General features: G+C 28.6%; 1 protein-coding gene across 1 annotated transcript; it reads right to left on the reverse strand.

Moving 5' to 3' along the window:
* Positions 1–20,205: 20,205 nt before the first annotated feature.
* LOC129981746 (uncharacterized) lies at positions 20,206–26,019 on the reverse strand. Its single transcript, XM_056092728.1, has 3 exons — positions 25,863–26,019; positions 22,829–23,177; positions 20,206–20,295 (listed from the first exon to the last, which is right to left on the reverse strand). Exons 1-2 carry the CDS (start codon positions 25,872–25,874, stop codon positions 22,872–22,874), a joined length of 318 nt encoding a protein of 105 aa, XP_055948703.1. The 5' UTR covers positions 25,875–26,019; the 3' UTR covers positions 20,206–20,295; positions 22,829–22,871.
* Between the last annotated feature and the right edge of the window lie 829 nt (positions 26,020–26,848).

Genomic DNA, 26,848 nt, shown 5'->3' on the forward strand with positions numbered 1-26,848 from the left:
TCTATGTGATAGTATTCTGCGTAGTTATTCAGTTAAAGCGTTAGCATTTAAATTAATTCTTTTATTAAAAATCTAATTAAAATTTTCAAAAATCTTAGTGAAAACTTATTATCTAAAAAGAAATCTGGAAAGCTCCAGGTCCAGTAATCGGTTCTGTAGACGACTTTTATCCAGCTTATAAGTATTATCACATTAAAGAAAAATTGAATCTGTATTTTTCTACAGTTAATTTCTTGCTTATTAAGCAATCTGCTACGCAATATTTCGTAAGAAATTAAATTTTGCACAACAAACTTCTCACACTTAGGTAAAGTTTGGAACAAAAAAAAATTTAATGGTGGATGATTTCTTTTTATAATGGAACTTTCTTTTAGCACATCTCTTAAGTCAGTAAATTTCATTTAAATGCATCGCATATACACATAATTGTTGAATAAATTGACTTACTTAACTTAAATATATACATATTAACTGAATTTCGTAAATTTTGTGAAGTGTTGATGTGAGCAATTATCTATCCGCCAAAAAATTTCTAAAAATTCAAAAATAATATAACCCGGACAGTTATATCTGTACGTATTTTAAATACTTGAAATTTCATTGTAAATTTGCAATTAAAAGTATAAATGCAACTTCTATTCTATTTTTTTGTTAATTTTCATTTGATATGTATTCTTAAATTAATTAACAATGTTGAGATATTAACAATTAATAATATTCAATTATATATTTTTATTAATGTGAGATTGATAATTTCTATTTAAAGCAATCGTTCTCAGGATTAAATGCATTGATTTCATTAACTGATTTAAATTTTTGCCTTTTGTTTCGTATAGGATTATGAATTAAGTCTTTAGAAAACATCAGATCAAGGGAACCAATGAAAGTCAGAAGTATGTTTTAAATTAGATGAAAAACGATTAACGTTGTTTTGCGAGGTGGTTTGCTTTCTCGGTGCATTTATCCAATTTTGTTCAATCATTTGTTTCCTCAGTTAACAGTTGTTATCGACGCTTTGAAATCTCGACAGTTTTCTATTGATGCCGATGGCATTTTAACAAACCCCATTACGAAACGTCCTTTTTCTTTACTGCAAACTAAACAAGACAAAAAATAGATAACAATCAATGATGTACTGCGGCTTTTTATTTATTATTCTCTTTTCTTTTCCCTTCTGTTTATCACACTGTCATTTCTGTTTTCGGAGAAAAATGGCGATGAGTGATTGGTTGTTTCGACAGAAAGTGCCATTTAATTTGGTTGGAACCGCTTCCATGTTCCATGCGTTTCGTGACTTGTTTTCCAAAGAGGGTAAAACAACCTGGAAATGTGTGTTACATCTTGCGAGCGCGTCCATGGCATTTAAAATAAGATATTGGAAACTTGGAAATACCCTTTTCATTTGAGAGTAAAAGGTCGAAGGTGAAAGCTGTTTCGAAAAAAAGAAAAGGTAAAGGAACTTAGCTCCCACTTCAGTAGAAGAACAACTAAATTTCAAGGTCAACCTATGTTACCATTTAATAATCACCCGAGTTACAAGGAAAGTGTGGCAACTTCAGATAGGGACTGTTGATAAGGTCTTTAGAAATGAAAACAGTTTCTACATCATTATTTTAAGCACCAAACTTTATATAAGAAATCAATATACCCTGCAAAATTAAAAGAACATTCTAATTAACAATAATGACAAACTTACTAATTTAGCCATCCGATTCAAATGTGGAGATTTTTTTTTAGTTTGGTTGTTCCTTAGTTTCTTTTTGAAGATTTTTTACTTTTTTGTATACGTAGTATAGTGAAAATATTGTAATCTTCAAAAAATTAAAACCTGACAAATTGACGAATCTCCATGTTTCAAACTTTCCTGAGTTTGAAAATCACATTTTTTGGAAAATGTTCGTCTGTCTGTCTTTGCTAAAGATAATTTTAAAAATGTTTAACCCTTTAAAAGGCCATTTTTTTCTAGTCATGATATAGTAAAATATTTTTAGGAATGAGATTGGCTTAAAAAAAGTGATTCATTTAACTTATCAGATAAATTTGATTTGATTAATTAATTTATTGTGTTAATTAATAATGAAGTAACAAATCAAGACACACCAAATTTGTGTGACACAAGGAACTGTAGCACCTTTCTGTCTTATTGAAAAATTTGTCAGAACTTAAGCCAATCTATATAACTTCTCCCAAGATAGATAGATTGGTGGGAAGCATACTTCCCATTGCCTTACAAAGGGTTAAGCTAGACTTATGGTCTTTGCACCAAATTTGCAGTTTTCTATTAAATTTTGAGAAAAATGCGTTCAGCTGAAGTCTGTTCGTCTGGCTGTTTGAATATAAGTTAATGTGATAATTACAAAATGAAAAGAGCTAGACAGTTAAAATTCGGCACACATATTTACAATCTATAGTGTAGACATTTATCAAATTGTGGAACCAAATCCAATAAAGGATTGTTCATATGTCGGTTTGTACTTTCAGAAATATATAAATGCAGTAACTCAAAAATGCAATGAGTAAAACATATTAAATTTGGTGTGGGATTTTGTGACTACAAATTTAGCTTTTTGACATATTTTTGTCTCAATCTATTGAGAAAAATGTATCTTAAATACAGATTCTATTTTGGGATTTTATTCACTGCATGCCAGGACTTATCCAAATAACTCGCCAAGAGTGACAAGATGGATTCTGTGAAAATGCTAAATTCTTTCCACAGGTTAATATTTTCTACTACTGTACGTCAATACCATGCAGGACGTTCTCTAATATAACACTTTTATTAAAGAGTATGTGCGGAAGTGTTGAAGATACCAGTTCCGCTGGTTAAGTAAATTATTTTTTACTTCAGTATTTTAATCCTTCATTACATTATTATATGATTGTTCACCAGGTGGTTAAGATATCTTTATAGATGTCGCAAAAAATACAGGAAGTATAAATAAAAATTAATCTGTAGCTTAATTTTTCATTAAATTAATTGTTTAAAATACTTACCTATATCTAGTATAAAAGCTGATAGTATTTTAATTAAATATTAAACCATTCAAAATTTATTTTTTAAAAGACAAATTGTATAAGAGAAGCAAATCACTACACAGTGAAGAATTAATATTCATAGCGCTAGCTCATCATTTTACATTACACGAATCCCCTCGGTCTTTTATAATCCAAATTTAATTTCAAAAATAAAAGAAAAATATATTTTCTGTTTTACAAAATGGAATTTACAAACTTTTATAGATAAACTAAAATTAAAGGCTGCTGAAAGAGTATATATCAAATAGATATAATTCTTTTGGAAGAAGGAAACGAAATCTTTGGTTCAGGTTTATATTTTCTTGGAAAATTTCAAATTTTATATATTTACTCGAAACATAGTGTTGGCGTTTGAGTTTCAGTATTCGGCATTGAAGGGAGCAGTCTTACGATGCAGTCAGTATTCTCTTATCTCTTGGTGTGTAAACCAAAAAAAGACAAAAATTCTTCTTCTATAAAATTCCGGTTTCTCATATTGTGTTTAGTTCTCTTCTAAGTGAAAGATATCTGCTGTTCTATTGATATAAAATATTATTTCTACAAATACTTGATTTCATTATGTTATTAATTTAATAAATGTGTTCTTCAAAAATTGCAATATACTCCAAAATTGCTCGCGCGTTAAATATTTGTCACTGAAGTCTATTATATGCATTAGAAAGGTCCGTTAATTAAATTTCGAAATGACCACGAAAAATGGCACGACATCACTACATAATATAAAGCAAATAGCTCTCAGGCGAGAAGCTCATTTTTTTGTAGGTTTGGTGTTATATGGATTGATATTGTAGTCCTTTTTATAATATTGGATACTAAAACGTTTAATTACCCCGTAATTCTATTTAAATATATCTTCTGTACAACATTTATTTTTATATCCTAGATTTTCTAAATAAGATAAAAGTTGCTTGTTGCCTCTTCTGTAGCAAGATTAAATGTGAATTTCTCAATCTTTTCAAATAGCACAAAAGTTTTATTAGACCTAAAACATAAATGAAGGTTTCCTTAATTTGTCCATTATTCCTTACCCCTTTCCTTTCCTTCTGCCTCTTATGTCATTTGGGGGGGGGGCTCATAAAAATGTGACAAAAGGTAGATGGCATATGTTAGTGTACTCTATCAATGAGACTGACTTTATAATATGTGTTTGTGTCATTTATTTGTTGTTCAAACCATCCACAAAATATATGGTTAAAAAGGAAAAAAACTTATAATTTCTACTGCTAATTCGGCAGGATATTAATCTTAACTTTAAGATAAGTCAGAAAAAAATTCGTGGGTACTTTTACACATTTGAAATTCGTGTTAGGAATACTTATAGTTCAATAAACAATATAATCCTCTTTAAATTAGGGATATATCTTTTCAATTTCTTTTATTCAGTGTCACCAAAGGCATAAGGAGGAGAATTGGTTTCAGGATCATACTTTCGCTGATTCTAGGTCCGAGTTTCATCAAAGATTCGCTATTTATTAAGGTTTGCGTTAATGAAATCTATCGAAATGTAAACATCTTTCCATTAGTTAAGTGTATTACTTTAGAGTGGAGGTTTCGAGACAGTTTGTTAGGTCAGGTGTTTTCCTCATCACATAACCATGGTTTAAATAAACGAAGTATGGTTCTTAATAGGCATCACTAGCTTGAAATTTATACTTTAATTTAACTGCACAAACTTACTGCTGTAAATCCAAAAGTGCTTTTATTTATATTTTTTGTTGCTTTTTTAATTTTGAAAGGGAGAAAAAATGCATAATTTGCACAATTTCTGGGTTTTTTTTAACTCGTCCTTCAAAATGCTTTAGAATAAATCCGATAAGGAAAGTAATTTAATAAAAGAAATGATATAAAACCAGATGAAATGATAATGGTTTAGGCGATAGAATTGCTTCTTACCGAAATTTGCTAGAATTCATCCAGATATGAATGCAAATAATTTCAAAGAAAATGACTGTTCTGCTCTTTCCACGTATCACCTGTTACCTTAATCCATCTGTCTGTCTCGAGAGCTTAATGTCAGGGTTGATCCGTAAATTGCGGACCCAGCAATTTTGCTGATAACCTTTTGTGGTTTGGAGAAATCGCTGTGCATTGTTACATCAGCAAACACTCTTCTGAAAATAAAAAGGAATTTCCCATCTGATAATTAATGAGGGAAAGTACGGAAAATTTAAATTGAGATTTCTGTGCGCTGATTTGTAAAGTCTTTTGTATTTTGCATTTCACGTAATCAACTGACTTGATTTTGGAGCAGTGCCAAAATTTTGCCCTTTAAAAAAAGACTGTATTTGTTGAGATACGTTCAATATCAATTAAAGATTTCATCTTATTCTATTTCATGTAATAGATTATTAAACAAATATTGAACAACAGATTTATCCTATTCCAACATAGATAAACTACTTCGAAAAATGAAAAAACATTCAATAATAATTTGTGAAATCAATCAGAACTATGATTATTTTTTTAAAAAATTAGAATTATATTCTAAAAGATGAAGATTTAAATTTGTACCTATAAAAAGATGGATAGAATGTTGTGAATATCTTACAAATATATCAAAAATGTTAATTCAATATTTACAAGCAAATAAACAACACAAAACGAGTTATTCATTGCATTTAAAACTCTCAACTGCAAAAAAAAAAAAAAAAAAAAAAAAAAAAAACAATATTTTAGTCCTTTTCAAGCACAAGAAAAAATTTTTGTTCTATCTTACTGTTTAATTGAAATAAAATTTTTCGGTAGTCTTTTAATTCTGCATCGCATCGAGAAAAATCTAGAATCTACTTGAAGAAGCAGGAAAATAGTTTCTAATGGTGATTCAAAATGATTTCAAGACGCACATTTCGACGCATCATGAATTGAGTTTTGTAATATATGTATAAGAGATACAAATAACAATATTAAATTCAGTTCATTGAAGTTTTAATGATATTCATATTCAGTCATTAAATATCAATTATATTTTAATTGATATTTAATGATTATACATTAAAAATTTAATGATTAATAAGTTATATTGATAGTTGCAAAAATAAAATATAAAATCAGAATATCCTCACATCTATTTACTTACATTTTAATTTCAAGCAGCTCCAAATGTTATAATGTGCTATATGAGATTTAATGGGCTTTATGAGGCAATGAGTTTTACTGAACCTAATGAGACGATCGAACAAAGAGGTCAAATAAAGCTTTATTGAGATTTGATTATATAAAGAATATTTTTTATAATAACTGTACAACTTGAATAATAATTAGTTTTGTATTATATATTTGTTATTTTCCCGTATATGAAGTATAGGGAAAGCATGCAATCCTCAAAATATTCAAAATCGAGATTTTGACGAATTTCCATGTTTTAGACTTTCATAGGTTTGAAAAACACGTTCTTGACCCTGTATTTGTTTGCCTATGCCAAAGAAAACTCAAAAACCCCTTGAGCTAGACGGATGAAATTTGGTATATAATCTTCACACCAAGTTCTTTTGTAAATTTCTATCAAACTTTGACCAAATCAATTCACAAAAAGTCTGTTTGTCTGGCTGTCTGAATATAAATGAACACAATCACTACAAAATGAGGGGAGCTAGATAGATAAAATTCGTCGCACAGGTTTAATATTTACATTGTAGACATACTTCACATTTTGAGCCAAATTCAAAAAGGAGAACGCCTGTTGGTCTGTGTATTTAAAAGTATGTAAACAAGATAACTCAAAAACATAATAAATATATCAAATTTCAGTCGGTTTCTGCATTCGTAACTCGGTATCAAATTTTGGCTTTAATCTGTTAGGAAAAACGAGTCTAAAATAAGAAATTTGATTTTCGGATACTATTAACCGCATACCAAGAATTGCTAATTCGCCAAGAATCATATGATAGGTTCTGTAAAGAGGCTGAATTCATATCAAAGATTAATATTTCGTAGCTATTGTAAGCCAATGTCATGTGAAACGGTCTCTTCCTTACCCAAAATCCACAATTTTGTGCAAGCATGGGAGATAAAACCATTGTTAGAGAAAATACGAGAAAGTTTTGGGCAGACCACACCCGCTGGTTTTGTATGTTTCTACAATATATCGCATTATTGTCGAAATTAATTATGATATTCAAATTAAGTTATATAATGAAAACTTAAAAATGTGTACTTCAGGACAATTAATCTATAAAATTATTAAAAGCTGGATTTTTATTGATAGGTAATACTGCAATCGCAATTTTGTTCCTTGTTTATTTCATGCTAATTATATCTTCTTTCTTCTGAATAGAATAAACAAATAGAAGAAATCGTCGTAGGTAGATTCAATTCAAAGAATTGAAAAGTATAACAAACATTTCAATTTAGTTTGAATTTCTACTTGAGATCTCAGTTTAACTTTCCTGCTTTCTTTTTGGTTAAAATAAACAAAATAGGTAGACAAAAGGCCATATCAGTAGTTAAGAAATAACTAACCAGACATACAACTTAAAAGCAGAAGACTAGAGGTTAACCACATGTAATTAACCTTTAAAACAGTTGTATTTTCATCATTCGCTTCTTCTCACGTAAAAGAAATCATGGAAACGCAGATACTAAAATATTGCTGATCTTCCTGTCAGCAGAATACTACACGTGTCAAGGGAAAAGGCATAAATCTAACAGCAACATTCAATTATCTGTTCAACCACGAATCGTTTATGTCATGTAACTGGCCTTGTGATCACTCCTACGGATAATGCGAATTATCCTTGGTTTTCCAATGACAGTTATTAACTTTAAATGACTGGACATGTCTGTCAAAATAAAGATTTAAAAAATTTAATTCGACACAAAGTATTAACGTTTGCATGTTTGAGTTATTTTAATAATTTTTAAACTAGCTGTTAGGAAGTCAAAGATTATTAGGATTAAAATTGCACGAAGTAAATATTCTTCAAATACTTCAAAACTTTTGAATTCGTACTTTCTTCCATACTTTTTTGAATTCTTCAAATACTTCAAAAATTTCTAACAATGGAAAGATCTCATAAAATTATTTCAACCCTTCTCTGAGTGATTTTTTTTTCTTTTTTGTGAAATAAATTTGGGTGATGTAATTTGTGCTCTAGATTAAAGGAAGAATGTTTGGAAAAATCCTAGTATAAATATATAATATAAAATAGTTAAAAAAAAAAGTATGATGAAATACCCATCATCATGCAAATTTACATGTTAAACTCAGTACAAAATCTTTAATGTCCCTATCTTCTAAATTTCTCTATTCATTATCGCTTTTATTAGCAAATAAATCACGGATTAATTATAAAAAAATATTCAAGAAATCGCACTTTTCTTCCAACCACAACAAACAGCGGAATGACAAGTACAAACTCACTCGATTACGACATTTGATTTTATTTTTTTTTACAGATATGTTCCTTATTATGCAATAGTCGTGAAAATTTTTTCCAGCAACAACCAATTTACAGTACACCTGTTTTGAGTACAATTTTTTGTTCACTAAATGTTATGATAGAAATTTCCAGCATCATGCAAAGAAGAGTTAATTAATTTCAATAGTACAGGATGACCAAATAAATTTATTTCAAAAGTAAACGTGTACAAAAGATCAATCTGCAGATTTTTTTTTTTAATTTTCACTTTAGGAAATGCCTGGTATTGTTAATGTCAAGTGCAGCAAACGATGAAATTTATTTTGCCTGCTAATAAGCAATGGCGGATTTCTTACATGGCAATTGTCTTGGGATATTTGGCTGCATGGGGGCCGTGAACAGGGCTTCGAAAAATTTTATTTATTTCATTTTCAAACATAACTGGTAAATTCATATCTATTTTCTTATGTTCAAACAGCTATTAGAATATTACATCTATTTCATTATGTTCACATAGTTATTAGAATATTACATCTGTTTCATTATGTTCACGTACTTATTAGAATGCTACATCTGCTTCATTATGTTCACGTACTTATTAGAATACTACATATGTTTCATTATGCTCACATATTTATTAGAATATTACATCTGTTTCAGTGTGTTCACATAGTTATTAGAATATTGTATCTGTCTCATTATGCTCACATATTTATTAGAATATTATATATGTTTCTAATATTGTGTACAAACGTGGATGATGGGCAGTTTTGATTCATAATAGATAAATAAAAACATGTACATTCACGCAAACATACTAAAATGAAAATATATATATATAACGATGCATTTATATAAAATGTATCATTAACATGTTAAAAACGACCTGAAATGTTAAATTAAAGTGACCATTTTATTAAAATGAAGTTTCATAATCTATATTCCTAGGGTAGCAAAATACTTAAATCCATACTGCTATTAAGTAAAGAGGATTTTAAGAATTGAAGTAGAATTTATTGTTAAATAATTTAGAATAACCTTATTTAACAATTTTGATATATTTTTGGTTCAAGGTCGTGATATTTTACATCATTCAACTTATTTTATGATTTGCAAAATACTCTGATTGTATTATTCTTTTCATTTTTTTAATTCACGATATATGGATTTTCATTCATATACAGTTTCTTTTTCAATAGTTTCAAGTGAAATATATTTTGGAAAAGCGCTTGAAAATTCATTTACATTCATTTTTACCTTTTTTTTTTTTTTTTTTTCAAAACTGTAACAGAATTTTTAATGATCTACAGCACAAAAACTATGATAAAATAAATAAAATGTTCATTTAACAGGAAATAAAGGCTTGAATTTTAACTTTTCTTGTAAGAATCGTCTGTAAACAGATAATAAATTAAGAGTAGAAATTAAAATTTGGGAAGGGAATTTTGAGAAGCAATTCATTTGATATTTTCCTCCAGCAGAACTGACGGCGACAAAACCTGTCGCATTGTCAAGAAATTATATAACATCTGTTCTTCGCGTTTCACCATCTGTATCTTGCCCCTTTATATAATATTTTCGTGCTCTTTGTATTCAGTAGAAAAAAAGAATTTCTTCGCCCTCATGTGATGGACAGATTGTTAAAGTAAACTATTTTATAGCACGAAAGTTTTAACATTTCCTGAAAGCGAGCAAATTGTGACGCATTATTTGACTCAGCATGTCGCAATAGATAGTGAAGATGATTTTACCTTATTTCCAAGTATCAAAGAGCATTATTTAAATGAAGAATACAAACCATTATATTTATGCAAAATAAGATTTTACGTTTGATATACTGAAAATTCAGAGTCACGTAGTAACTATTGTTCGTGAAATGGGAAACGAACGTTGTCCGCAATTAAAACATCCAGAATGGGGAAGTATTGGAATGGAAATTTCCATAGTTTCTTATGTAAGAAGGTCTTAAAGTATTATGATTAATTTCTTCTTTGTTTAAATGGTAGTTTTCATAAAATTTTTATGCTGCAATTAGGAGTATGAAAATTTTTTTCATTTTTGTTATTTATCAGTTTTAATAAAATGATCTTTCATTTGGAAAAATGCAATTTCCTTCAAAGCGAGAGAGAAATTATATTTAAAATGTGAACACAAAATGTTTTTTGAAATAATTTAATACCCGTTGTCACTGAGTTTTTCCTTCTTTTTTTTCTTTTATCATCTAAAGCAAACTGAAAACATGAAAGTTGCAAGTACCACTCTAGTGAACTAACTAACCGAATATTTAATCAAACCAAGTACAAAATTTAAAATGTTCTATTTAAAACAAAATTGTATCGCCATTTTAGATATCCGGTTGGCTGAAGTGGAATGCTCTAAAGAATTTATTTGCCATTTCAAAAAGGATATGTTTTATACTTTTTAATTTTTAGATAAAATTTTATTAATTCTTTTTCGAATTTTGGATATAAATTTTAAAACTTTTTTCTCATATTTGTAATAGTTCATTGTTTTCATCCCTTTTTTTTAAAAAATAAGAGATTTTTGTCGATAACATAATTAGCTTGTAAAGTATTCTTTTACTAAGTAATGTAGTCATTTTTATTATAGTATGTGAAATTCTCTATATGTAATTTACTTTGACGATACATCAAATAAAATTAAATTTCCACACAACAACTTTCAGCAGTAAAATTATGTAAATATTGGAGTAGTCAGAGTAAGTGGTCCCTCCGGCATAATATATTTTCTCCTAACCTCATGAGTGACTTAGTAACTGCAAAAGACGCCTAGACCATTTTTTTCACCCATTCATCGGAATTGAATTTAATAAGGAACATAAAAGTATTATGATATTTTCAAAGACTGCGACTGGAATAACCCATATATCATCTCATGGAAACCGTTTCTAAATTCTCTTGAAAATACAATTTATATTCGGACAAATGATTAATATAGAAATTTTATAGGATAAGCGGAGAATTAATTTATTTATTCACAAATGCAGCTGGGTCCTTCCCTACCATCTGCGGCATCTCAATCTTACAGGTCATCCACCGCTTCATGGAATTGGTCTCGGTGGTTTAGTCTCACTGACTAGACAGCTGAACTCGGTGCATTTTCATTCTCTTTATAACCAGAATGACCTTGAAATAAAAATTTATCCTTCCAATACTAAATTTTCTTAACAATTTTACAATATAATAAAATGCTGAAATTCAAACGACTTTACATTAAAGTAAGATATATTTCGAAATGAATCGCTCAAAATGCCCAAAGTGAGTGCCACATTTGGATTGATCAGTTAGCTTCGCTTCTATGAAATCTTTGGACAGTAGATTAAACAAATCAAATTGTGACAATATAGACGTGATGTATGAAACCATTTTTAAAGAAAGCCCTACATGGTTACAGTTACAGAACATGTGTTTAGTATCATCAATTAAATTTTTTTTATAAAAATGCAATAACCTTTCCGCCGTTTTAAAGTGAGCAGCAATATATGCTATTATATCTTCACAAAAAAGGCTTGCACTTACGAGATTATGGTAGATTAAGATTTATTGTAATTAATAAGATAGTTTGCATATAATGTAAGAGATTTTTCTAACTAAAAGAGGCTTATCTCAGACTAAATATTGGATCATATATTGGATTTGCTGCTTGTGCATTTAATGCAGTACTGTTTTGTATACGCTTCGTTTGTATTTTGCTGCGATGATTTTGTGCTATTGTGGAGAATAATGCTACTTTATCTGTTATTTCTATTACAAAATCTATTCGATAGAATTGTTACTACGCATCGAAAGTAATTTTTTAAAAAAAAATCATAAAAGTTAGTTATGTGCTAGTAAAATACTGAAACCTGCTGGTTACAGAACTTGAATCATAATGAGTAACGAATTTTTACATTTAAGTCACATAATAGTCTTTCGAAACGTTAAAGCATAAAAATAACACTTTGCAATATGAATTTGTATATTTTTAATTATGAGACCTCATGTTTCAAAATGTTCATTAAACTAGTCTCTATTCATAAGCCTTTTATAATATTTTTATTTTGCTAGAAATTTGCACTTACTAAACTACATCAAATCAGCACTTACTACTACATTACTAACTACATCAAATATTTTCTGATGGAACTTCAGACTACTTAGATTTGCGTCTCGCAATTTTCAATTCTGTTTTTTCGCTTATCTGCTACATATAAGAGGTGTAGTTGTTGTGCTCCTATAATGTAAGTTATTCAAAAAAGAAATTTAATTCAATTCAGTTATTTTTTGGTGTAAATTCATTGGAATAATTTTAAGAAATAAACAAAGATAACTCAGAAGTTATTAAATTGTTTGTAGCATTAAATTTTGTCTGGTTTACTGAGAGTTTTGAATAGATGTTTTGCTTTCGTACAATCTATTTCAACTATGCAGAATTAAATAAGTGTGCAAACATGGTTTTATTTTCATTACATGCTTTTTGTTTCATTGAAATCAAAACTCGCTTAATTTATACAACAATTTTATAAAGAAAATGAGAAAAAGAGATGTGGGATAAAGAGGCAAAAATTGGATTTTGTGTTAAACTTATATTAATAACTAGTCGCCTCTGGTGATCACCTAGTACACCGATACATTAGTTATCCTTAATTTCAGTTAAATCGTTCAGATAGAACTTTATATCCATGATACAGTGAAATTATCAGAGCATTAAAGATGAGTTAGTTTAATTATCTTATAATTGCTCCACTGATTACGCAAATGATACTTTCTAATGAAGATCAGTAACGTGACATCAAGGCTCTATTAAAAATATAGATGTGTGGTTCAGCTATCTTATAAATTTCGAAGTTTTGTAACTTCCCTTTCTTATCCATCTCAAAACTATACACTGATGTTAAACAAAGTCATTCTTCTTTAGCTTTCAACAATGGAAGAAAAATCACGCGATTAAAAATTGGATGAAACACTGAAAAGTTTGAACTTCAGGACAACAATGTAATGTTTAGTTGTAAATTAGATAAAAAAATATATTTTTTAAAAGTTGTCGAATTTCAGCAAAAATTTGCATGACCGTTACATTGATATCATTTCAATTTTGAATTTATTTTTGATTCAATTTAATTTTGTGCTATAATATTTCCAGATGTTATGGCAGAACCCCCCCCCCAAAAAAAAAGATCAGTTTTAAGTTAATTACATTTCTATTTAAAATTTCAAAACTATTTGCTCCGATGTGCGCATTTTCACGCTCCAAAGTTTATATGAGCCAAATATTTAGTAGCTGTAGGTCAAACGGTTTAATCGCGCATACACTTCTTTATTAATAGTATAGATCAGGGATGGCGAACCAGTGGCACGCGTGCCATTGATGGCATGCGACACAATATTTTGGGCACGTCACCGATCAAAACGGTTTGCCTTATAGTTCAAAATAACAAAGTTCACTATGAAGTAATTAGAACAAACGCGACTGATAGGTAGCTGTGCGCAAGGTGCATATTCTCATTCCCTGCAAGTGCAATAAAAGACAGGAAAAAACAATCGACGTCTATGATTAAATATGTTAGCAAAAATTGTCATATGAACTCGGCAAGTTACTTGCCTGCAAACGTCATTTATCGGCATAGTAAGCCTTTTCAAGAGGTCGAGTTTTTGAGGGAAGCCTAGTAAGCGTACGAGTCCTCACTTTTTGAGGATTTTGGTAATACCAATAAAGATAATTCAGCGCATCAAAGATATTCCTCTACCAAGAAAATATAATAAAAGAAAGAATCTTAAAACTTGCCGGAAATGTAACAGATGACATTAACTCCGCTCCTTTTATATCGCTATGTCTTGACGACAGTACTGACGTCATTAACGTTTAGTTACTGACGTCTGCACGTTTAGTTAATTTTGCTCGATATTTTGTAGCAAACTTCATTAAAGAAGAATTAGTTTCAATAACAATCATTGCTAAGAACTACAAACGCACAGATATTTGCAAGGATGTTAAAAAATCGCGTGCTGAGAAAGAAATTGATTTGAAAAGAATTGTTTCAGTAATAACTGATGGTGCTCCAAATATGGTGGACAAAAAAAATGGTTTCATTAGTTTATTTCAAACAGACATAGGACATTTAATTTTGGAATTTCATTGCATTATTCACTAACAAGCTTTGTATGCTAAGAGTGGTTTAACATCTTTTGATAATGCATTGGCTTAAGTCACAAAAATAGTCTACTTCATATTGTAAATAAATGAAAGTTTGATGCTTTTTTGGTGAAGTCAACTTGGTGTAAAATGGCTTACTAATTTATAATAATGTTCGCTAGTTGAGCCGCGGGAACGTGCTTCAAAGGTTTGTTGATTGCTTGAAAGAAATTTGAATGTTTCTGCAAAATGAGAGGGAAATTGAACAATACCTACAGTTGTTGGATATTATGTGGCTTTCAAATTTGATGTTTTCTACAGACATATACTAACATTTCAAAGAATTGAACGTAAAACTTCAAGTCGCAAATAAAAAAATTGTCACCATGATATATCTCATTCGCACTTTTGTCGCTAAACTATGTTTTTTCAGAAACGATATTATTGCAAGAAATTACAAACTTGTAAAAAAATATCAGTATTATATATCAAATTTCAATGTATATGAGAAACCAGATGAAGAAAAAGTCATTGAAGAATTTATTTCCGTAATTGATTCTTCAATCAACGAATTTTCAGCGAGATTTTCTCAGTTCAAAGAATTATCGGAAGTTTATTATGTACCCCGAGATGATTCCATTTGATAAACTAAATTTGTTCCAATTCGATGGGTTGGAAATTGAAGAATTTGAAATTTTACTGATTGATTTCCAGTTTGGTTCAATATGGATTTAAAAATTTATTGAAAGAGGAGAAAAGTTGGAATAGACTGAAACAAAAAGATTAACAAGCTATTTAAGTAAAAATGACAGTAACGAAATTTTGGAAACATGGAATTCGATTCCAGACACATTTAACTGTTTGAAGAAGCTGGCTCATGCTATTTTAATCATATTTTCATCTATTTATGCCTGCGAGTCATTATTTACAGAGATGAATAACATTAAAGACTCGCTTAGAAACCATTTGGCAGATGACTCCCAATTCAGCATGCATTCTGCTAAAAGTAACATCTTACAATCCTAATATAAGATATTTGTCATCTAATCTGCAACAACAGAAGTCACACTAATGTTACTTTAATTTGAATTACACATAACTAAAGCATGTACAAACAAAGCAAAATGTATTTTTTCGGAGTAAAAAAAAGAGTTTCGAGTTGTTAGTATTTAATTTTATTATTTTTCTAATAATCACAAGTCAAAATTATTTGACGGCATGTCTATCCTTATTGAACATTTCTTTAGAAAAAATAGCACGTTGATCCATAAAGGTTTGCCATCCCTGGTATAGATGAAGCAGAATTGCATGTAACGGAAGTAAATAATATTCAAAGAAATAACATCACTAAGCCCCCTTTAATAATTAAAATACAATAATCATATTCATTTTTATGAAATATGAGTCTTCAGAATAGATTTTTTTAAAATTATATCTAGATAATTTTATTATTATAATTAGCTAAATATTCACTTACAAGTAAGCAAAACAATCTGTGTCATTTTTATCATAACAAGGGAAAATTTCGGGCACCGTGACGAAGAAAAAAAATTGGGACCAAATACACACACACACGTATATAATTTTTCGTTATTTTAATATTTACATATTTGAGCAAATAATGATGTTTTTATGAATGAATTGAATTGTAATAGAAACATATCCCCTTGAAATAATCAAATCATAAAATGTGGTGTAAACATTTTTTTCTTTTTGTGCTGTTCTCAAGTAGTATCAGTTTTTTTTTGCCCTGAGATAGCGAGGCGTCTTAGTAATCAAAATTAAATATCACTCACATTTTATTTTAAACAACTTAAATTGCGCCATTATTAGGATTTGGAAATAAATTGGTTTAAAATAAAACAAAACATAAATGTAGTAGATGAAAATTTCCTAAAATGCAATAATCCTTGAATCATTACTGCGTGGGAAACATGTAAAATAGCATCAACTAATTCAAGAATGCAAGGCCATTTCATGGGCTCATGTGGCAAATGTTTATTTATTGTCTTCATGTTACTGGTCAAAACAAATTCACCATTTTAGTTTCTGCTTTCAGTAAAGAGAAACGTGCAGCATTGATAAAACAACTTTAAGTTAATACCCACAGTAAAAAAGTTAAATCATTATAAATAGCCATTTCTCAGAAAAAGTTAGTGGAAAATTTTCCTTTCAACAAACATGCCGTTACAAAACTCTTATTTTAAATTTTCTGCTTCGAGCATAATTCATTTTCTAAAAAAATAATATAGCTTAATAATAAATTGATGTAATGATAATAAATATTACTTATAAAGCTTCAACATTATCTAGAAACAGAAAATAAACTAATAACAGAAGCGATTGAATTAGTTGATTACATTTCTATCAATCAACAAAAAAAGAAATTTTTGAAAAATGTTGTATTAAAAATCATTATTATGAAACCTACTTTCTAGGAACAAAACCAACAGATTGCTTTCTTTTATGCTAGTTGTTTTCAATAAGTGACCTGTTTGAGTTTTTTTATAAAACAATAGAAATCAAAGCAAACTTTAGATTCAACCTGATTTTTAAAAGTTTATAAAAATTGATTAGCTATTCAGAAAACTGAAAACTGAAGAGAAAAACTAGCCACCTTCGATAACCAGCTGGTTTGCTAGAAATATAATTGTCTATAACTTCCATGAAATCTCTCATAAATAATTTTGATTTTCATGATTCCCTCAATCAATTATTTGTAAACAACAAATTGCTACATTCATTAAAGTCATATTATTTTAATAGTCTCACACTTGTTCCGTTTATTATATAACACTAGCCGCCTTGGCAACCAACTGCTTTTCCGGAAATATTGATTACATTTAATATAAATATAAATTAAATTTCTTATGCATAATTTTATATATATGATTCCATTACCAAAATGCTTTTAAACATAAAATTTTCTCACACATGCTATGTTATAAGCTATTATAGCGGGAACCATCTAATGACATCATAGTCCTGTTGAAAACGCAATTGTCCGATTCATTTATCTTCTAACTTTAACAATATTATAACTTTACTTTTTTTATTCTTTATTTAAACTGCAGAGACATCAAACAAGATTTTTCTTTCATAGCTTTCTACTATGGAAGAAAATCATGTGGTTAAATATTTGATGAAACAGTGAAAACGGTTTGAATCACAGACTAATAGTATAATCTATTGTTAAGAATAGACAAAAAAAATTATTTTTAAAAGCAATTTATGCGAATATTAGTTTGTTGTAACTGAAAAGATAATTTTTGATATTATAAAATAGTGGGGAAAAAACAGCGTTGTAAAATAATATTTTTGGGCGTTATTGCGAGAAAAAACATAATTTCGCTTAATTTTTTAATTTATTACAATTCTAATTAAAATCTTAGGAATGTGCACCTCGGAGCCCTTTTCTATCTTCTAATTTGACAAATTTGATAGCTTTTGGTGAAATAATCTGACTTATAGAATGCCAACACATACATAAATACTCATTCGTTTTTATTATTAATGGGGATGAACCTTCTTAATGGAGTCGAGTCCCAGGACGTCATAGTGCCACTAAATATGCTACTTCTGAATCATATTCTTTTAATTACTCCTAATACTGTAACAAAGCTTCCTTATTTTTCATACTAATTATGCAACTAATGAAAAGAAACTTCCTTATTTAGTTTCGATTATAAGAAACACCAATGCGATTTAATATTTGGCGAAAAAATGGGCTGAATTTCATTGCAGCAATGTAAAGTATTATTGAGAATATGCAAACATTTTAAGAAAAAGTAAAAATGTACTTAAATCGCTGTCAAAAAAGATTTTTAAAAATTAAAATGGGGTTAAAATCATCGCTTGTTGTAATATTTTTGAAAATTATTAAGCTAAGTTAAGAAACACCAACATCTTGCTTAATTTATAATTAATTAGAATTTCAAAAAAAAACTCTTTGAAGTATAGAATTTCATCCTCTTAAATGTATTTATCTCAAATTTGAGATTTCTAGGACCAGCAATCTGTCTTGTAAAGAACTAACACTTTTTGAAATTATTTGTTCTGAACATATTAATCAATTTTGGGCAAATAAAGGCTTGAATCAGTGAAAACTGTTAAAAATAATTTTCATTTACTTCCTGAATTTTTCTCGATTGAAAAGTATTGAAATAAAGTTTAATAAGAAAAGTTGCACATAATGTTTTTTATCTATAGTTGAAAATATTAAAAGTCATTCGTTTTAATCTTTCTTTTTTAAAATTAAATTTAAAACTAAAATAAAGTTCAAAGCCTTTAAAGTTTAGAAATGAATGATAGAAAGAACTAATAATAAGAGAAAAGAGAATTTAATACTTGCAAAGCTAGGTGTTTAGCAAATTTTGCGTTAAAAGTTTTTTTTTAATCTTGTAAACAGTTGGTTTGCTTCTTTGTATTTCAGTGAGAATTATTAAAAATGTTTTAAAATAATAGAATTGTCTAATTTTGCATTATTTCAAAGGAATTATTTTAAAGGTAGTTTATTCTTTAAATGTAAAACATTTTCTTTCCAGTGTTTTTTAAGAACTTTGTAAAAACCAATTATACACCTTTGAAAGGATTTCCCTTCGTCAGGGAAATAAAATTCTTAGTAAAGAGTAAAATACTTTTTAAACATTATGAACTAACAACTGATATCTGTAATCTCAGGAACAGTTAGCTATTTAAATGGGTTTTATATATTAGAGATTTAATAGATGTACTTATTTCATACCATTTATACTAATTAAATTTTTTACAAAAGTTACTTTTATCATACTATTTATACTGCTTGATTTTTTTTACAAAAGTGCAATTTTAAAATAAATATTTTCTAATTTTATATTTAAGTTAATTTTTTGCTTTATTTTGTATATTCAGGCATTTTATTAAAAATATAATAAATTTATAAAAGTAATGAAATTCATTCTAGCCATATTAGAAAAATTAGAAGGTTAATATTCTGCTGCTAAAGTTAAACGAAATAACTCTTTTTTATCTTTTGTCTGCTATCTAAAATTAAAAATGCATTAATTTAATCTAAGAAAATATGAACAACATTTTGGAAAATGTGATGAAGGCAATAATATCTGAATTTGTTAAATACTGATTAAAAATTTCAACATAAATTCTCTCTCAATGGATATATGTATTCGTAGAAGGTTATAAATTAATTACTTCAGAGCCTATTTCCTATGTGAGCCTATGTTTTGCCTGTTGAAGGAAAAAATTGTACCATATTCTTCTTATTACGTATTGTACTTAAAATTGCACGTACTTCTATTCATAATTTATTTTTTCTGCAAGTTGAGTATCATAAAGATTTGCTATGTCACTTTAAATATTGAACTAACTGAAATATATTATGAAAAGAGTATAAAAGAAAAACTTCTAAAATTAAATGAATCATAATTAATTAGTAATTTTCATTCCACAAATAATTCTTCTTCTTCAAATATTCAGCTTAGATATTTTTAGATATAAATATTTTTGGAATTAGATATTTTCAGAAATTAGATTTTTTTCTTCTTATTTTTATCACTAGAAGAAAGCTGTGTCTAGTAAAAAGTTGGTTAAATAATTTTTACGCCATTGGAAGTTAAGTGAGTTTTCAAATAATGTTTTAAATTGATTCATACCGAAACACAATAAACACAAACACAAAATATACAAAAAAATAGGAAGTTTTATTTAAAAACAGCTGACACTGATAAAGAATATCTCTGTTGAATTACATTTGCTCATAGTGTCAGAAAACCTGAAAAAGAAATGAAAAATATAAGAATCTATACAAATACTACAAAAAAAAAAAATTCAAAAGAGATAAAAAATAAATCTAAAAAAATATTATTAATAAGTTTGTGATATTTCTGCAATATAAAGAGCGTAAAATTACTATACCCTATAAAAGACATATTCAAATATATTTCAAACAGATACATAAAAACAATCATTTCCTTTTCATTCCATTTTTACCAAATAATTTTTTTTTATACAAGTACTTATCATTACTTATATAATTTAGTATTAGAAATTTATTCTTGGAAATTAGATCTTTGTTGATTAAAATACATTTCAAGAAAATTTGAAAAAAAAATTTTCTTCTATATATTATTTACTAAAACTAAATTAATAACTTCAAAATCTTTGAAAAGAGGAAATATTTAAATTCTCTTTTATTTTTATATAACTCCAGCTGGAATTGTTAAAAAAAATCATATAACTCTTTGTCTTCGAAAACAATTCAAAGTTAACTGCGTATTGTAAACGTTTTATTGTCAAAAAGAAAAAAAAATTCTATTGAAGTCGTTTGTTTGTATCATTCTTTCAATCAATTTGAGTTTCACTCACGCTTTCAGAAAGTTCTTTTGACAACTATTGAGAATTAAAAAATGCTTAGAATGAGGAAGTTTACAGAATTAAACTCGAACAGATTTATTGTTTTTAGAGAAGAAAGTCGTGTGGAATAAATTCCAAAAGGAGTGGATATTTTTAACTGACTTTCTTTGGCTACTTCTGTGGGAAACCTTAAACAAGAATTCCACAAGGTAAATAGTGTTTTAGGATATTTTTATGGTCCATTTTATTTCCTTTTTAAGCAAGACTAAAAGGTAATGTTTGATCGGAAAGAAAATAATAAAAGAATGGCCAATTTTTAAAATAAAGAATATAATCCTATCATAAGTCGCTTTTGTAATTAATTGAATGAGATAAGTTGATAAAAACGGACTGATAATAATTTAACATAGAGTATTCTTACTAAAGGTTTTGTTTATAAAATTAATTTGGAAGCATTTAAATAAGTTTTAAAACAATTACAAGAGTAGCAATAAATTTCAAATGTTTTAATAAGACTTTTAATCAGCAATAGTTTTTTTGAATAATTTATTTTATAGAATATATTAATAGATGTTTAAGATAATGAAATAATAAGGCTGTTTGTTTTTCAGTCTATCTTTTTTTTTCTACTGCTTTTCACTATGTTTGCATATGCTTCTTCAATGCCAACGCTCGTTAGTATCTGTCTAATACAAAGAACTTCGAAACAAAGAACTTCAACATGGAATTAATTAAGGCATTCTCGTTTCGAAATCCGGAATATTTTATTAATTGTACTCATTTCTCGACGATTGTTAAATAAAGCTTGTTAGCAAAATAAAGCTTTTGTGCAAATTCAAAACAGTTCATTGTAAGCTAATATTGATATTGAAAACAAACAAAAAAAAAATCTTTCTTCGAGGGGGGGAAAAAACTATCAGAATCTATGTCTACGATTAATGATGAATTAAAAACTTTTTATCACCGAGTTTTGTTTTAAGTTATAGTGGATACCTGAACAGAACATAGCTTCCGGTTCTTTCAACGAGTAATAGAATTAATATGTGTTATAACACACTCAAACAACAAAAGCGTTGTTTTTCGTGTAATACAACATCTGTTTGCGATTCCAAACAGCGAAATGAAGAACTAATTAAACCCACGCTTTGTCTGGGTATATGGGCCAAGGACTATTACTCTAAATCACGCTTCTTATCAGGGATGGGACTGAAAGAACAAAACTTAACGGGTGATGGAAGATTCAACAATCATGATGGGATAATGTCCTCGGGGTGCTGAGAGTTGTTCAACAAGTCTCTTCAGATGATCATAGGAAAGTGGAAACAAGGTTTTCGTTTCTTTTCAAAAAAAAAAAAAAAAAAAAAAAAAAACAAGCAATCTGGGAACCTTGAATCGTATCCGCGATGGGAACCCTAACTTTAAAACTTAATAAGAAGGATTACGAATTTAAAAAGTTAATTTTTAAATGTAGTCGAGTTCTTATTTATTTTAACGCCTTTTTAAATTTTGAAATTAATGATAAATAATATTTAGCATTGCATTTTGATTGTCAGTAAAAGCTGGGGACATTGAAAAAAAATTGTGTTCTTTGCTATAGGAAATAAATTGAAATTCATAGAAGTCGTAAAAACGGATAACACTGAAAAGTGGCAGTAAAAAGTTTGGAGAAATCAGATTTTATGATGGGCAATATATATATGAAGCTATAAAAACTGGCAATGTATGCATATTTTATTCTTTGCACAGCAATTATCTGCCTTTCATGAAACAAACTTCGTATCATTAACCATTTCGGTTATTTTAAACAATATGATCTTACTTTCTATTTTAATTGGTTTTAACTAGTTATGTTTCTTGCTTATATTTATGGTCAGTTCTTAAATCTAAGTATGAATTTGATACTTGAATTTTATATGAATTTGAGAATAAAATTATAACTTTCTCATTCTTACTTGATGTTTTGGAATACTAGCACTTGAAATAAATTTTCAGGCTTTAACCCTTCTTGTAGCCACCACCTCCACCGTAGCCTCCACCTCCTCGGTGTCCGCCACCTCCTCCGTATCCTCCACCTCCTCCGTATTTGCCTCCGCCTCCGCCTCCTCTGTATCCTCCATATCCACCGCCTCCACCTCCTCGGTGTCCGCCACCTCCGTATCCTCCACCACCTCCATATTTGCCTCCACCACCTCCTCCACCTCCTCTGTGACCACCTCCTCCGTATCCTCCACCTCCGTAACCTCCGCCTCCACCCATTTTATAGGCGGAGGTAAGTGCCAGAAGAGCAAAGAAAAGAACAATCTAAACGAGAAAATAAAGAATGGAAAACTTTAAATATTACAGATTTATAGTTAATAAGGAAATACTTGCAAATGATCATTTTACAGAAAAAATTAAAAAAATAATATAGAAAATCAATGCAAAAGAAGAATTCCTATTTTTTCTATGAAAAGCAGTATGCTCTTCTAAAATCGCATATTTTACATAAATTCTAATGATTTTCAGTTCTAAATGTGGCTGCAAAGCAAAAGGCAACTATCTTTTATTTGCATATTAAACCCCTTATGAAAATGTTAAAGATTAATAGTTTCATCTGGCAATGTTCTGAATAATATATTTCTAAGAGATTAATCTTGTCTTTCAAAGTACAAAATAATATAAATGAAATAATAAACGCTAAAATAAAAAAAGTAGTAGATAGACGTCTTTTTCTCAATTTCTAGCATATCAACTTAAAGTGCTTTGATTTTTTTAAGTACAAGCAATGCTATTTTTTTTTCTGCCTCTGTAACATCCGTCAAATTTTATTGTCTTTTCTAAACAAATATTCTTTTAATATACAAATTTCATTAAATAATAGTTTTGAAATAAACGAGTTAAAAGTTGAATTCATTTCTAATAAGAGAATTTGTGTTAACATTATTTGTGTTATTTAGCCTAACTTTCTGTAATGATTCCTAAAACCCCTGTTTTCATCAACCTAAAATCGGTTCTTACTTTAGTAAAAAAATATTATCACATTTCTCTGTAACTGAAATGGCTAAAATTAATTATCACATCGCATTTTGTTTAAAAATTGCATTTTAATAAAACAATGGTATTGAGACAACACGTATTCCAAAAGACAATTCGAATACCAGCCCTTCGTGAGTCGAAAGTAAAAACTGTTCGTCTCTTCTCTTTTCATTTGTTGGATGCGGTAGAAATCACGAAAACTGTAATGCTGGTTAGCCAACCGAGATGAAAATCAATTATGAACTGCTTTTCTTCGTTGAGTGAAAAAATGAAGTGAATGAATGCAGTGTAACGTATTTGTCCAAAACAATGGACTCACTCTTCTAATTTGTGTGAAGCGTTACGCTTCAACAGAAATAATCCCCATTGATAAGTATTTTTTGTTATTAATAATTGAGCCTGAATAATATACGTTTCTTATTCAATGTATTCTTTGCTTGATACTATCAATAGTTGGACGAAAAAGTATTAATTCAGAAAATTTCCCAATTTGATGAAATAAAATGCGCATTGTCGACAGAAATCAATTAGAAAAAAAAGGTTTTAAATTTCATAGAAATCAGAATGTAATTACTAAAGATAAAAAAATAATACAATTTAATTTTCTATTATAATAATAAAACACAATAACTTGTTGCTTATACTTTATTATAATCGAAAGGTGAAGTTTTTACCCAAAACTTTAAACTGCAATGAAAATATAACAATAAAGAAAAAAATCTGATAATAATCTGATCTGATCATCCGATATTAATTATTCTTTGATTCCACTCTTTGACCATCTAAAATCATCTGATAAGAATTATTTAAATACATTCAGTTTAAATGAAGAAGTCAAAAAAAATTATATTTATCTCATGATTATTAAATTTCCCAAATATATTTTGATTCCAACTTTGGGGTAATGCTCTTATTAGAAAAGCCAAACAATGTCAAAATTGTTATATTTAAATGCTTTTAACATTAGAAAGGAAATCTTATATTTCTTTATTTGAAGGAACTAAATTTTAAAATGTTATTGATAATTTAAATCAATACAACTTTGAAATAATATTAATTTGGGGTTATCTGTTAATAATATATAATTATGTTTCTTGCCTTAACGGATAATACTAATGATGGTCGATTATTAAAGCTGTATTGCCATGATTTTACAAGGAACAGTAAAATATTTTCTCTTAAATTTCAAGTAATAATAACAATAAGCTTTCTATCCACAATTTTTAAGTAAACGGCACAAAGGAAGAAGAAAGATTAATTTATTTTCAATCTGAAAGAATTTGGAAATCTATAGGGAATACAAATTATAAAATTTATCGCATAACAAATTTTTCTTATATGTATTTCTCGCAAAGAAATTTAGTTTTGAAAATATTTATTTTACTGAAAATTCTTTTACTAAAGATAAATATTACCTGTCAAGTACTGTTTAAAATGTTTTTATAACTAACAGCAATTTAAAGCTCATCTGCGATTTTAGTATCTATTTATCAAAATTTTATTCCGAAATAAAACCCTGATTTTAAATTTATAGCATATACCTTATTCCTGTCCAAATTAATGTCAGTTCAAAAACAAGAAAAGAGAAGAATTTATAATTTATCTCAAAGAAAGTTTCGAGATAAATTAGAAATTTTCAATTTAATCATTTCAAATGTTATCTCTAAAAAGGTTTCGAGATAAATTAGAAATTTTCAGTTTAATCATTTCAAATGTTATCTCAAAGAAAATTTCGAGATAAATTAGAAATTTTCAATTTAATCATTTCAAATGTTATCCGTTTGGTTCTCCTTGCAAATTTTTTTAATTCCAAAAACCAAAATCGAATATAAAGCAAATTCGAATCAGAATATTTTGTATCTAAGGAATTAGAAAAAAAATTCCAAGTCCAAAAATGTTCCGAAAATAAAAAGTTTAAAATTTATTGAATAGACAAAGAACTTGGAGAAAAGATAAGAGGGAGACACTTACCCAGAACTTCATGTTGTAGGAATTCTCAGAAGTCCTGTGCCACTGAGCAGTTCTCCAGCTCTTATATAGGGGCTCAGGCACAAAAATGAAAGTCAGGGGAGGCCCCTCCCCCAATCACTAGCGAGGCCACCTGATATCATCCTGTCCCTTGCGGCAATACCCGTGATGCAAGAGAGTCCCAAACGATTTTTCCATCGTCCCTCCTCATCCCCAAACAGGTTTCGACTTCGTTTAGCAATCGCCAACGGACGGAAGAGATGAGGATCACTTTGGAAAGTTGTCCTTTTTTTTTATTTCTTTTTTGTAAAATGAAGAAATAATTCTTTATTTCTTTCATTCCTGCCCACCCCCGTATCCGATTTCTGTTTTGGTGTCTTGCGCGTGTTCGTCCTTGGTCAGTGGCGCGCATTCGTCGAGGTGGACTCACTCGAACTCTACCTGTAACCGTAAAATTAAATGAATCCTTTGTGTGCAACGGAGGTCCCAATTTCGCTTTCTTCTTCGGGATAATAACAGGAAGGGTTTGTTTTTTGTTGATGTTTGGACTTTTGTCCCCTTTCGTGAAAATCGTTTCCCAGACACTGTCGCCTAATTAATTTTGTTATTTTTAATTCGGTTTTGCTTCGATTTCACAATTTTGCTGTTTTGAAAGAAAACAAGTAGTGCTTGGACCCTTGGGGGATACCTAACGCGACCCGATTTCGAATGGGATTTAGAAATTCTTCGCAAGAAAAGAGACACAACAAAGACACATCAGTTTGAATAATAAAAAGGTGTGGTTCAAATTTTATGTTATGTCCTCCTCATATCGAAATTATTTAATTCTGAAAAAGGACAGAAAGTCAGTGTTTGTATAGTAATGATGATAAATTTCTTTTAATTTATTTTATTTCTTATACTTAGCAGCACGAGAAATAAAATTTATTTTTCAATTTTTCGATTTTTTTTTTATTGGGAGGGATTTTCTACAAAATCTAAAATTGTAA

The sequence above is a fragment of the Argiope bruennichi genome, chromosome 8, assembly GCF_947563725.1.
Source record: "Argiope bruennichi chromosome 8, qqArgBrue1.1, whole genome shotgun sequence".
Lineage (NCBI taxonomy): Eukaryota > Metazoa > Arthropoda > Arachnida > Araneae > Araneidae > Argiope > Argiope bruennichi.